At 47.1% G+C, this 15,287-nt stretch overlaps 1 protein-coding gene across 1 annotated transcript in view; it reads right to left on the reverse strand.

Annotated features, from left to right (window-relative positions):
- Positions 1 to 15,287, reverse strand: part of LOC128691013 (sialin-like) — a 361,202-nt gene that overhangs the window by 74,385 nt on the left and 271,530 nt on the right. Inside the window, exon 6 of the mRNA XM_070089262.1 lies at positions 6,217 to 6,440. Within this exon, the coding sequence (XP_069945363.1) occupies positions 6,217 to 6,440 (224 nt within the window). The remainder of the gene's footprint in view (positions 1 to 6,216; positions 6,441 to 15,287) is intronic.

A 15,287-nucleotide genomic window follows, 5' to 3' on the forward strand; every position in this document is an offset into this window, starting at 1 on the left:
GGCTAGTGATGGCCTGTATCAGTTTACCAGAGTCCTTTTTGGAGTCACCAATGGGGTAGCCTGCTTCCAACGAATTATGGATTCACTCATTCAGGAAGAGCAACTCATGGGAACTTATGCGTATTTAGATAATGTTACCATTTGTGGCAAGACCCAGGAGGAACATGATGCAAACCTTGATAAGTTTTTGGAAGCCGCCAAGAAGAAAAATATCAGTTACAATGAGGAAAAGTGCACTTTTTCAACTAAAAGGCTTAGCATCCTTGGTTATGTAGTGGAAGGAGGTTCAATATTCCCAGACCCTGAACGACTACGACCTCTACGGGAACTTCCAATGCCTCAAGACAAAAAGTCACTCCGAAGAACTCTTGGTCTCTTTGCTTATTACTCACAATGGATCTACAACTATTCAAGTAAAGTCCGCCCATTGAGTGCTACCACATTTCCTGTGACAAAGGAAGCAGAAGCCGCTTTCCATACTCTCAAACAGGACATTGAAAACTCAGTAGTTCAAGCCATTGATGAGTCACTACCATTCGAAGTGGAAACGGATGCATCTGACATTGCCATTGCTGCAGTTTTATCTCAGGCAGGACGACCAGTAGCCTTCTTTTCGAGAACTTTTCAAGGATCAGAGAAGTGTTACGCTGCTGTAGAAAAGGAAGCCCAGGCCATCATAGAAGCAGTTCGCCACTGGAGGCATTATTTAACTGGTAGACATTTCACCATAAGGACTGACTAACGGTCCGTGATGTATATGTTCGACAAGAAGCACAAAAGTAGGATAAAGAATGACAAGATAATATGCTGGAGGATGGAACTATCGTGTTATGACTTTGATATTCTATACCGACCGGGTCAAGAGAACATCTCACCTGATGCATTCTCTAGGTCCCACTGTGGAGCAGCATGTCATGATTTGCAATCACTCTCAGCGCTCCACAAGGCTTTGTGTCGCCCAGGAGTTACGCGCCTGTACCATTTTGTCAAATCAAAGAACATGCCCTATTCAGTGGAAGATGTGCGACAAGTGATCAGAGCATGCAGAGTATGTGCAGAGTGCAAGCCAAACTTTCATCAGCCAGAGAAGACTCATCTCATAAAATCCACCCAGCCTTTCGAGAGACTGAATATAGATTTCAAAGAACCTCTACCAAGCATAAATCAGAATAGATATTTCCTTAACATAGTAGATGAATATTCAAGGTTTCCCTTTGTGTTCCCCTGTGCAAATATGACTGCTTCAACTGTTATTAGTTGTCTTTCACAGTTGTTCTCTATTTTTGGTATGCCAGCTTATATCCATTCAGACAGGGGACCCTCGTTCATGAGTAACGAACTTCAGCAGTTTTTGGCTAGCGAAGGTATTGCCTGCAGCAGAACAACAAGCTAGAACCCTCAAGGCAATGGTCAAGTGGAGCGGTTCAATGGTACTATATGGAAGGCAGTTACAATGACATTGAAGTCGCGCATTCTACCTGTTCAACACTGGCAAACTGTCCTACCTGATGCTCTTCACTCTATTAGATCATTGCTGTGCAGAGCTACTAATGCAACCCCTCATGAAAGACTCCTCAACTATTCACGTCGTTCCTCTACAGGAGCCTCCGTGCCCACTTGATTATGTCATCCTGGACCCATTCTCCTGAAGAGTCACCTTAGGATGAACGAGACGGATCCTTTAGTGGAAGAGGTAGAGCTCCTGCAAGCTAATCCACATTACGCCCACATTCACTTCCAAAATGGTGAAGAGACTACAGTATCTACAAGACATTTAGCCCCAGTTGAAATCCCCATTAGTGTGGAATCTCAAGATACACCAATAGATGCGAAAGATGATTCGTTTTCTCCTGGAAAGTCCCTTGAGACTACCCCTGTGGAAATAGAGGATTCTGCTCCAGCAGTTAGTCAAACCCCGCTGGAAAATATTGAACCTGGTGAAAAGGCTCAAGGGCTACGAAGGTAGGGACGTGTACGTCGCCCACCTAACAGTTTGGGAGATTACTGTTTCTGATATTTTAGAAGGGGGAGATTGTAGTGATACTGCTCCTGTGGGGAGCAGCAGCAGGATAATACTGCACCACCTCTCGGGGCCCTTAACAACAACAACAGCTTGGTGTGTGTCATGGGCGCCAACACATGGTGTGTGATTCTCTTCTCTTATATCCATATATTAGTGATGCAGATTACATGGTGAGTTTAAATATGTGGCCTGTAGTTATAACTTTTCTCTTGACATATGCAAGACATCACCCTCCCTGTATAAGCAGTTATTAGATGTACTAGTCATTATATTTTGTTGTTGCAGAAGTACTACGAAGATTCTACTTTCAATAAAGCCTAGAGATAAGGCCTGTGTTTCTATCACAACACACCCCACAAACAATCTTCTAATGCCAGAAATACCCGTAAATCCACGCCCACAACGCTGCCACCAATTTGTCCCACTGGGTTCCGAAACGTGGAATTGGGTAAGGATTCTCACGTAGGCAATAACGAAGTATATTAAAATGGAATGTATGGGAAGCGCCGAGCCTGACTTGCATCTCTGCTCCCTATCCTTCAACTGACTCACGAGATGATTCCCAGAGGGTGAGCAGCGTTCAAAAACATGCTAGGGTCAGCTGTAACAGTGAATAACAAGTGACACTGGTAACTGGTACTACTGAGTGTCACTACTGACACTGGTAACTGGTAACTGGCAACTGGTACTACTGAGACAGATGGTTGCTCTCAAGTACAAGATTGGAGGTCCACCCTCGTCTCACTAGCGATCACTTTGCAGCGGTCACCAAACTGATGGTCCAGCGGCACCCACCTTCCGCACCTACCCCCAGATGGAATCTCAAGAAGGCCGACTGGCAGTGCTTCCAGGAGGTCATCGAGCACTGGTGGGCGAAGTCTACTCTACCGGAAGGTCCAGATGAGGCAGCTCAGAACCTGCAAGCGGCCTTCACATGGGCAGTTGAGACAGCCGTACCTAGGAATACAGGCAGAGGGTCATACAAGCGTGACCGGTGGTTCTACAACGAGGACATCAGGGAGCAGAACCACTGGATCAATGTCGTATGCAAGATGCAAAGGCGTAATCCCATGGCTGAGTCCATGCGTCTGCTCAGGAAAGTGGTGCAGCATGCACACCATGTCTCACGCAGGGTCTGGCAAGCTAAGTGGTTCAAGTAGTGTGCCTCCCTCAGCTATTCTACCACCTTATCTGAGATTTGAACCAAGTTAAGAATGGCCACTGGGCAGTGTCACGGTGTGGCTCATTCGCACCCAGACCCCACAATGGAGGCAGAGTGTCTGGTGGACCTTTTCACCTCCAGGGTGGCTATGGCTCAACTGCCTCAGGATCTCCAGGGCCTACAGGCCACCCTCCTTCCTAGAAGGATGGTGGCGATCCAAGTGGCATGCCAGGCAAATGACGACACAGACGAAGATTTCACTGACGGGGCGCTCCAGGCAGCCTTCACATCTAATTGGGACACTGAGCCAGGGCATGATGGTATCACCTATGGTATGATCACTCGGTCTGGCCATTCTGGCCATGCAGCTGTCCTGGGGGTCATCAACTGGACTTCGAGAGCCGGCAGACTCCCTGCCATATGGAAGGAGGTCAACATCATACCGATTCCTAAGCCCGGGGATCCTTGCAGTGTGAGACCCATCTCCCTCACCAGTTGCATCTCGAAGGTGTCGGAGAGGATGGTGTTGGAGAGACTAAGGTGGGAGCTTGGCCCTCCTAATAAACACCTCTATGGATTCACCAGTGGAGTGGGCACTACGAGAGCCTTACCACCCTACTGGCCAGCATTGGGTCGGATGCCCAAGCTCACAGTGTTGTCTTCCTCGACCTCGAGAAAGCTTTTGAGCTAGCCAGTGCACCTGCCATCCTTGCACCCTTGGCCCCAAGGGGGGTTAAGGGCAGGCTGTTTGTGTGGCTTTGATCCTATCTCCAGGGCAGGTGGGCCAGGGTTTTAAGACCCTGGAAAACGGCACTCCGCAGAGTGGGGTGCTTAGTCCCTCCCTGTTCAATGTACTGACGCACCAGCTCATGCGCCTGCCTTTCTCCACAGGCACCTTCCTGCTCAGCTACGCCAGTGACCTGGCACGTGTCGTATCCAGGAAGCACCGGCTGTTGCAGCGTGCCCATGAGGACCTCGATCAGCTGGCTTCCACTTGCCGTCACCTGGGGCTCAAGATATCTGCAGCGAAATCCAAAGCCATGATCCTTCACACCAGGGAATCCAGTCAGAGGCTGCAGATCCTGGGTATCGACCTGGACTGGGTTCACAGCTATAGGTACCTTGACATCTTCATCGGCAGGCGCCTCACCTTCCAGAAACATGTATGCCACATCAAAGAGAGGGCTCTGTAGAGGGTCAGGGCAATGAGTGCCATGACCAACCCTAGGATCGGGGCCACCCTCGATGTCATGAGGTTGTTCTACATACAGGCTGTACACTCGCTCATCGACTACTGAGCACTTGCTCTGATTCACGCCAGGCCCATGAACATCAAGTCTTTCTGTGCGGTCCAGAACACAGTTGTACAGGCCATGCTTGGGGCGCCTAGGTGGGTCAATGTGGTGGCTTTGAACTTCGAGACACAGCTGCAGCCCCTTGAGGACAGGATCCACTTTGCAGCTGCTAAGTTTGTCAGCAGGGGCTAACAAACTGACGAGGGATACAAGGGTCCATGAGGGACATGTCATACCAATGCACCCCGGCCGCCGATGGATGTGGTCATTTGCAGATGCCACAAGGAAGCTCCTGCCCATGACATTGCTCCAGACAGGAGGCTGCGATAGACCGGCAGCAAACTGCATGGTGCTGCCCCCTTGGGTGCCAGAACTGTTGGCGGTGCACTGGACAACCCTACCAGGCAGCAAGAGGCATTGCCCCCAGCACATTCTGCAACGACTTGCTTCAGCTAGCATTGCGGTTGAGGAAAGCCCCGTGTGTGTGCTGTATTGCAACGATGGCTCCAGATACCCAGAGGCAGGCCGCACAGCTGCTAGGATGTTCCACAGCAATTTGACGGTAGGCTGACGCCTCTCGGACCATTGCACCATACTCCAGGCTGAACTCTATGCCATCCACCAAGCTCTGCAGCAAGCAATTGCAGACCATCGGCATCCCCCCGTCATCCATGTTGATTCCAAGTCATTTAACCAAGCAATTATGCACACAGAGCCAAGGGACAACATACACTTAATCAGGGTCGCAGAGCCACCAATAACTGGATCCCGAGCCATGTGGGTATCTACGGCAATGATGCAGCAGGTGAGGCTGCTAAGACCGCAACGCTCGAGGCACAGCCACGTGCTGCAATCTCCATCAGCCACAGCCAGATTATGCTATGGGCTGCCAGTGCGTCCAGGTGCCCACTCCCTGACCCTTGGGATTCACGGAGCTGCCGCTGGTATGACAGGGCGACTCACAAGGCGCCCCCTACAAGTATTCGAACGCAGACCAGAGAACTGCGGGGTGAATATCCACCGCCTACACTTAGGGTATCCCACCACTGCACGGATAGTTGAACGGGAAAGAGAGGAGCTCTGTGCTCACCGAAACCCCTGGTGCACTACCTATTAGACTGTCCAGCTACGATGCCCCTTCGCCGCAGACACTTTCCAATGGCCCCAGCGGGGCAGGCTCGGGAGGTTGAGACGGCACATCTAGTGTATTTAGCCATCAAAGACGTGAAGACCTGACTCCCACTCATTGCACGTCACCCGCCCACCCAGCGAACGTCGCTGTGAAGGCCAGCTGTGGACCTCCGTTGCACGCCACACCAACCACCAGCAAACTAGCTTTTGGGACATCATTTGTCCATAGAACTGGAGAGGAACCCCTCTTCTCACCGAAGGACTGCCACGCATGTACGAGAAAACAAGATAAACGACACTTCTCTATCCGGGGAGCCAATGCCAGGTCACCCGGGCCGGGATCTATACCGGCAAATCACCTATATAGAATAAAATAAGACACTTTGACTTTCTTTTGGGTTATCCTAGGTATTCTACACACATGCATTTTTGCATGATAATTTATGTAACTGTATTTATGTGTACCTGTACCTGAATACACTTACTTAATATGGAGTAGTCTCTATCAACACTTCAGTTTACTTAAGTTGCATATCTTCAGAGAACATCAAAGAAAACTATATTTATATGTAGGTAAGTTTAAATATCGAATTGCTTTCTCATACCTTTTCCCTTTTCTTGCCGCAGTAGTATAAAATGTATTCTCGTTCCTCTTCAGATATTCTAGGATGAAGTTGTGGATGGTTGAACACCAGCAGGAACCACACGATGCTCCATACAACACCCAGAACGCCAAAAATGTAGAACACAGACGGCCATCCTCCCATGAAGTCGGAGTCACACAACCAACCGGTGGCCGCCATAGTCACCACTGTCCCGAACTGCACTCCTGATCAATGTGAAAAATAACATTTAATGTTGCTATTAAAATGTGATAATATTATTATTATAATCAAAAAGAAGCGCTAAGCCACAAGGGCTATACAGCGCTGCAGGGTAGGGAAGGAAGCGAGGGTATTGGAAGGCAGAAGGGAGGAGGGATGATCAGTAAGTTACAGAAAACAGCGGGGCAGGGGATAGTACGGGGGTAGGGGGTAGCAAGAGATTGAAGTAGAAAGGGCTGAAGGTATCAGAATTTGTGAAGTCAGTTGTCAAAAAGTCAATGAGAGAGTCTGGATGAAAGGTGGGTCCATCAGCGAGAAGGGAAGGTAAAGAGAGAACAGCAGAGCGAAGACGACGACGGAGGTAAATTCTGCGTGCTGGTTGATAAAGTGGGCAGTCCAACAGAATGTGGCTGACTGATAATGGAACTTGGCAATTCTCACAGAGAGGAGCAGGGCGCCTCTCCATGAGATATCCATGAGTAAGACGAGTATGGCCAATGCGAAGATGGGAGAGAGTAGTCTCCCAACCTCGACACTGGTGATAAGAAGACGGCCAGTAACCTATACTCGGTTTAATAGATTGAAGTTTTTTGCCGAGCATAGTAGACCAACGTTGTTGCCAATGGGTGTGAAGTTGGGAAGATATTGCAGCAAAATAGTCCGTAAATGGAATACCTCTACATGAAACTGGTAGGTCATGTACTGCTGACCGCGCAGCAGTGTCTGCCTGTTCATTGCCCTGTACGTCAACATGACCAGGGACCCAACAAAAAACAATATCTTTATGCTTGGTAAAGATGCGGCGTAGCCAAAGTTGGATACGGAGGACTAAGGGCTGAGGTGTATCAAATTTCTGTATAGCCTGTAAAGCACTAAGGGAGTCTGAGACAACCACAAATGATGACACAGGCATAGATGCAATACGGATAAGTGCTGTAAGGATGGCATACAATTCAGCAGTAAAAATACTAGCCGAAGATAGTAAATGCCCTTGTACGACGCTGTCCGGAAACACTGCTGCGAATCCTACGCCGTCAGAAGACTTAGAACCATCTGTGTACACAGCAATGGCATGAGAATGAGAGTGAAAGTGGTCAAAAAAATGAGAGCGGGAAGCGACCATAGACAGTTGGGCTTTCGAGCAAGGGAGAGAGAAAGAACAGACTCGAACAGCTGGAACTTCCCAGGGGGGAAGGGAAAAGTGAGATGCTACATGTACATAGAAAGGTGGTAATTGAAGAGAAGACAAGAGCGAATTAAGGTGAAGAGAGAAGGGACGGAGTAAACAGGGGCGGCGAACAAATAAAGAATGTCTACTAATATCAGTGACCATTCTATAAATGGAAGGATTGCAGAGATCATGAGAGTGTACATAGTAGCGAAGGCAATGGGCATCACGGCGATTGGATAAGGATGGAACGTTCGCTTCTGCATAGAGGCTCTCGACAGGGGAAGAGCGAAAAGCACCAAGGCATAAACGTAATCCTTAGTGATGAATGGGGTTAAGGCTAGAGAGAGTAGCAGGAGATGCCGCTGAATAGATCTGGTCACCATAAACAAGTTTCGATAAGATAAGGGTGGAATGTAGGCGAAGGAGGGTTCGACGATCAGCTCCCCATGAAAGATGAGCAAGGGTTTTAAGGAGGTTCAGCCGGCTGTGGCAAGTTGCCTTCAGAGAGGAAATGTGAGGTTTCCAGGATAACCTACGATCAAAGAGGAGGCCCAGAAACTTGACTGTATCACGTTCAGGGATACGGGAGCCATAGAGATACAAAGGATGATCGGAGATGACAGAGCGTCTAGTGAAAGTAATTTGGTGGGTTTTAGTGCTGGAAAATTTAAACCCACGTGTGGTGGCCCAATTGGAAACACGGTCGACTGCATGCGGGAGAGAAATTGTAATAAGGTGACAGTCAGCGCCTGCACAGGCAATAGCGAAGTCATCAACATAGAGTGGTGACCAAATATTTGATGGAAGACTAGAGGCCAAATCATTAATAGCAAGGAGAAAAAGTGTTGTGCTCAGAACACATCCCTGGGGGACACCTTCAGCTTGGATAAAGTCCAGGGAGAGCACATTATTAACCCGAACACGGAAATGCCTGTCAGTTAAAAAGTTCTTAAGGAAGGATGGTAGATTGCCTCGAAGGCCTAAGGAGTGGGCTTGGGCTAAAATATTATACCTCCAAGTTGTGTCATATGCCTTCTCAAGGTCAAAAAATATGGCAATAACTGAGTGGTTATTCGCAAAGGCATTACGAACATACGTATCCAAGCGTAGTAAGGGGTCTATGGTAGAACGTCCCTTACGAAAGCCATATTGACGAGTGGAGGGACTGTTGTGTGTCTCTAAATATCACACTAAACGTCTATTTACTAGGCGTTCCATCACTTTGCAAACTGCACTGGTAAGAGCAATGGGACGATAGTGGGAGGTTTCATGTCCCGTAGTGCCTGGTTTGCGGAAAGGGAGAACAATGGCGGATTTCCACAGCTGTGGAAGAACTCCTTGTGACCAAATAAGATTGTGAAGGCGTAATAGGACTGCAAGGGCTGACTGATGTAAATGTTGTAGCATACGAATATGAATGTCGTCGGGCCCAGCTGCCGATGATCGGCAAGCTGAGAGTGTTGCCTCCAGTTCTTGAAGTGTAAAAGACACATTATACTGTTCTTCTCTGAGAGAAGAAAAGTCCAAGGGTGCTAACTCTCTGGCAGACTTTGAGGAAAGAAATGAGGGGCATAGATGGAGTCCCTGAGAAATACGGATTGCCAATTTCATTGGCAACATCTAGTGGGTTTGCTATATCAACACCGGCAACCCGCAGAACAGGAGCCGGGTCAGGAGAATATTTACCACTCAGTTTTCGTACTTTTTTCCAGACTGCACTCATAGAGGAAGCAGAGGTGATGGTGGAGACATAATCTCGCCAGCAAGTGCGTTTAGCATCACGGACGACACGGCGAGTGATCGCACGCTTGAGCTTAAATTCAAGAAGTCTCTCTGTGGTTCTATTGTACCGGTACCTGCCCTATGCAGCGCGTTTCAAACGTACTTCACGAGCACAACCAGGAGACCACCAAGGCACGCATTTCTGAGAATGCCTGCCCGAAGTTTGGGGTATAGAATGAGAAGCTGCGGTTAAGACAGAGGACGAGAAGAGGTGTAAAAGCTCATCGATGGAGGACGAAGAAGGAACCTCTCTAAAAACAGTTAGGTGTGAGTAAAGGTTCCAATTTGCCTGATCAAATTGCCAGCGTGGGATGCGAAGAGGTGGTGAATATGAGGGGGAAGTAAGAATGATTGGGAAATGATCGCTGTCATGTAAGTCCGGAAGAACAGACCAAGTGAAGTCTAATGCGGCGGAGGAAGAGCAGACTGAGAGATCGATGCAAGAGAGAGAGTGTGAGTCCGAGGATCAAAATGGGTGTGAGTACCTGTATTTAAAACATGGAGGGGGTGGGTGGCAAGAAAAGCCTCTAACTGAATGCCACGGGAATCACAGTGAGACCCCCTCAGAGGAAATGGTGGGCATTAAAATCACCAAGTAACAGAATCGGTGGTGGTAATGACGAAACAAGATAGTAGCGATAACTCAGTAACAGTCCCAGATTTTCGCTTAGCAGATTACGATGGGCTTAGAGAACACTTATCATCTGTTGACTGGGGTAACGAAGAGAGCTATCAATATGACAGTTTTCTGAACACCATACATGCTGCTCAAAGAGCGTTTATCCCATATAAAGAAATTAGATCAAATAGAAATGACCCAAAATGGATGAACAATAGGCTCAAATATCTACTAGGGCATAAGAAAGGAATTCATAGGCGAATCAAAAGAGGTGAGGGTCATCTTATGAATCAGTATATTGACATTAAGAGGGACATTAAAAAGGGGATAAGAAAAGCTAAAAGGGACTATGAAATTAAAGTTGCTAGGGATTCTAAAACTAACCCAAAAGTTTTTTCCAAGTCTATAGAACAAAAGTTAGAGATAAGATAGGTCCCCTTAAAAATAACTATGGGCACCTTACTGACAAAGAGAATGAAATGTGCTTGATTTTAAATAATTATTTTCTCTCAGTTTTTACACAGGAAGACACTAACAATATTCCAGTAATTAATTTTTACAGTGGGCTAGAAGAAGATAAATTATGTAACATCACAGTCACTAGTGAGATGGTTGTGAAGCAGATAGACAGACTGAAGCAAAATAAGTCGCCGGGTCCTGATGAGGTTTTTTCAAGGGTTCTTAAGGAATGCAAAATGGAACTCTGTGTACCATTAACTAATATTTTTAATTTATCTCTTCAAACAGGTGTAGTGTCTGATATGTGGAAGATGGCTAATGCAACTCCTATTTTTAAAACAGGGGACAAGTCGTTACCGTCAAATTACCGCCCAATAAGCCTGACCTCAATTGTAGGCAAATTACTAGAGTCAATTATAGCTGAGATTATAAGAAGCCATCTCGATAAGCATAGCTTGATTAATGATACTCAGCATGGATTCACAAGAGGCCGGTCTTGTCTAACTAATTTATTAACTTTCTTCAGTAAAGCTTTTGAGGCTGTTGACCACAATAAAGAATTTGATATTATTTACTTAGATTTTAGTAAGGCTTTTGATAGAGTTCCGCACCATAGACTGTTAAACAAAGTGGCAGCTCATGGCATTGGGGGAAAAGTGCTCTCGTGGATCGAGTCATGGCTCACTGACAGGAAGCAGAGAGTGTCCATAAATGGGGTTAAATCCGAGTGGGGATCTGTAACAAGTGGCGTTCCACAGGGATCAGTCTTGGGCCCGTTGTTGTTTATAATATATATCAATGATCTTGATGAGGGAATTACTAGTGATATGAGCAAATTCGCCGATGACACAAAGATAGGTAGGATAACTGATTCAAACGTAGATGTTATGGAACTTCAGGAGGATTTAAACAAACTCTATTCTTCGTCAGAAAAGTGGCAGATGCAGTTCAATGTAGATAAATGCAAGGTTCTGAAGCTTGGGAGTGCCCATAAGCCTAGTACTTATAAGTTAAATGATGTAGAACTTAGCCATACAGTTTGCGAAAAGGACTTGGGGGTTATGGTGAGCAGCAACCTTAAACCAAGACAGCAATGCCTAAGCGTACGTAATAAGGCAAATAGATTACTGGGATTTATATCAAGAAGTGTAAGCAACAGAAGTCCAGAGGTCATACTGCAGCTTTATACATCATTAGTAAGGCCTCACCTAGATTATGCAGCTCAGTTCTGGTCTCCATATCACAAAATGGACATAAATTCGTTAGAAAACATTCAGCGTAGGATGACTAAATTAATACATAGCATTAGAAATCTTCCTTATGAAGAAAGGTTGAAGACTCTTAAGTTACATTCACTTGTTAGACGAAGAGGGAGGGGAGACCTGATCGAAGTGTATAAGTGGAAGATAGGTATTAATAAAGGGGATATTAATAAGGTCTTGAGGATGTCTCTCCAAGAGAGAACCCGCAGTAATGGATTTAAATTAGACAAGTTTAGATTTAGAAAGGACATAGGAAAGTATTGGTTTGGAAATAGGGTAGTTGATGAGTGGAACAGTCTACCTAGTTGGGTTATTGAGGCTAGGACTTTGGGTAGTTTCAAATCTAGGTTGGATAAGTACATGAGTGGGAGGGGTTTGATTTGAGTGGGACTTTCACATCAGAGCTTATTTCTTGGGTGGCATTGAAAATTGGGTTGGGCAAATGTTTTGTTAGTGGGATGAATTGTAAAGGACCTGCCTAGTATGGGCCAGCAGGCCTCCTGCAGTGTTCCTCCTTTCTTATATTCTTATGTTCTTAAAGGCAATATCCGGAATAGATAATGCCCGAGAAGGAGAGAGATATAAAGAACAGAGCGTATACCACCTATGCAAGTGGATACGGGCTGCTGTGTAATGCAGCGAAGTATGAACAAATAGCTGATGGTACGGAATATCAGTGCGTAGAAGAAGGGCACTTTCATTAAAGGTCCCATCAGGAAAAGGATCTGAAGAATACAATAAATTATAGCCTGAGGTGGGAGAGATAACAGCAGAGTGAAATTTTGGTTCCTGTAAGCAAACACCAACAGGGGAAAACTGGGAGAGTAACATCTGAAGCTCACCCCGATTACCCCTGAGGCCGCGTATATTCCACTGTAAATAGGCCATGATTGGCAATGATAAAGATACCTGAAATCCGCAGGTAAGGGTTCCTACGGACTAGAGGCGTTAGAAAAGTCCACATGCGGAGGCAGTGGAAAACGTTCAAGCAGCGAAGGAACGGTGTGCTGTGAAGAAAGGAGTTGCGCAGATGGAGTAGAGGAGAGAGAAGGAGCGGAGGGTGGATCAGTGTCCATTGATGGTTTGGTCTCTGCAGTATATTCAGAGATTGCTTCAAGTGTTTCAGAATTCAGAGACGTCGTATGGGAGATAATATTGGAAATGGTAGGGGGAGGATGAGTAAAGATTGGAACTGTAATGGACTGTACCAAGGTAGGGGGGACGGAAGGTTGGAGGGAACTGGAGAAGCGTGGAAGGGAACAGAAGAGGCAGAAACCTGGGAGGTGGCCGAAGAGGAAGAAACTTGGGAGGGACCAGGGGAGGAAGGTACAATACGAGGAGGAGGGTGAACCTCTACACTTGTAACAGAGCCAGTGAGAGGGGGAGAACCAGGTACAGAGACAGGGAAGGGAAAATGAGGAGGTGGAAGATGGGTAGGAGGTGTTAACGGACCTTTTTTTTGACTTTTGAGAAGTAGAGGGACGATTGGGAGGAGGTGTCATACGAGATCTCGTCGCTACTGAGGCTTGTGAGAGAGAACACGAAGAAGCAAGATCAGACTGAGACGTTGAAGTAGCGACGTTTGAGCCGAGGTCAGCAAAAGAATTAGCTACAGGAGTGACTATGGGAGAGGTAACTACAGAGGTGGGTGCAGAAGGTGGGATACCAGAAGTGGGGGGACGTTTTGAAACACGGGAATAAGAAACACGAGGTAGTCTCCCTTGGAGGCGGAGATGAGAAACTGCCATGGCATAAGGGAGACCTTCTGCCTCTTTGAGGTAACGGATTTCCCGCTCGTTTAAGTAGACTTGACAACGGCGAGAGTACGAAGGGTGAGCCTCATGACAATTAAGGCAAGAGGGAGGTCGATTGCAAGACGTATTAGAATGGTCATCGGCACCACAGACTGGGCATTCGGCGATAGATCTGCAATATTTCGCTGGATGGCCAAATCGCCAGCAATTTCTACACTGTTGCAGTGTAGGGATCACCTTTCGAACTTGTAACCGATGTCCTGCTACATAAACTGAGGATGGGAGTTCATGGCTGTCAAAAGTTAAACGAGCCACATTGCTAGGGTATCGTCTCCGCCTGCGGGCAGGAAGAACGTAAGTGTCTACCTTGAGGATTGGGAGATCTTGGAGTTCCAGCTGTTCAAGAATGTCATTGCCACATGTCTGGAAATTTTGTTGAACTATGGTATGGGGCAGAATGATGGTACCACTACAAGAATTGAAGGAATGATGCTTTTCAATAGTTACAGGAACAGTATCAATATGGGAAAGAAGAGAAAGATCATGAGCTTGGGTAGCATTCTGTACAGTGACGATGCACGTACCGCTCTTAAGAGCATGAAAAGAAATATCTTTACCAACATGGTGTAGGAGTGCCTTGCCAATACTGTGGTCAGAAAGATAGGCAGTAGAGGAAGTCGGTCGTAAAGTGAAGAATTTAGTCCATTGTGCAGTCTGAAACTGAGCGTGGAAAGGTAGTGAAGGACGTGTCGATCTTTTCTGAGAAGAACGAGAAGGTGGAGAAGTATCATCAGCAGGTAATTGTCGTTGTCGTTTAGGCGTGGGACCAGAGTTGGTCCGACGTGGAACGGGCCGGCGATTCGATTCGAAAATTGCCGCACCGTAGAGGGAGAGGCCGGAAGCATAGTCAGAGGAGAGCGAAGGTCAGATAAATCGAAGGAGTCAGTGGAGGCCTCAGTACCTGAAGCGGGTGAGGAAACAGCACCGGCAAGAGGTACAGAGGCATGAGGAGTGTCCGAAGAGTGGTCCAAAGACGAGGCGGGGTCAGAACGGGGTGCGGTATCAAGAAGGGGCCCGGGGGTAGCAGGTTCATGGACTAGGGCTGCCATGGTTAGGTTACTTCTTTCTTTTTGTTTTTAAGAAAAAAAAGAAAGAAGAAAAGAAAATAAAAATAAAAAAAAGAATAAAAAAAGGGGGACCGGGGAGGGATAGTTCCTAGGAGGAATGAAAGGGCCAGAAATCTCCCTCTGCGCCCAAGAGGACCTCAGCACCGCAAGTAGCGCAGATGCAGCATGGAACCCGTGCCATACCCTACCCATCATGCCAGTAAACCGGCAATCCGGGATAGCAACCTCACATCTGCCGAGCTACCTCGGTGGACAAAAGAGAGGGCGGCCGGAAATCCGCCACAAAGCATACCTCCTTCGGCCACCACCCCCGGAATCCGAAAGGTGGCTTCCAGAGATACACCCGTCGCCCGAGAGACACCCAAAGCCACCCTCCGGGATACCGGAGAGGGATCAGGACATCCCCAGGCAATCCAGATTCCACGGCAAACTACGCCACCGCCAAGAACCTCAATGGAATGGGATGGACCCCGGTACCCTTTCCCCTACCTAGGAACTAGCGTGCCTGTGAAAAAAAAAAAAAAAAAAAAAAAAAAAAAAAAAAAAAAAAAAAGGCCATAAAGGAAGGGCAAAAGGGAGGGGTGGGGAGGAGGAGGAGGAAAGGAAAAAGGGGAGGATGGGGAGGATGGGATAGGGAATGGGGGATTGTGGGTAATTAGGTTCGGTCTGAGGAAGTAG

Source organism: Cherax quadricarinatus, chromosome 27 (genome assembly GCF_038502225.1).
Source record: "Cherax quadricarinatus isolate ZL_2023a chromosome 27, ASM3850222v1, whole genome shotgun sequence".
Lineage (NCBI taxonomy): Eukaryota > Metazoa > Arthropoda > Malacostraca > Decapoda > Parastacidae > Cherax > Cherax quadricarinatus.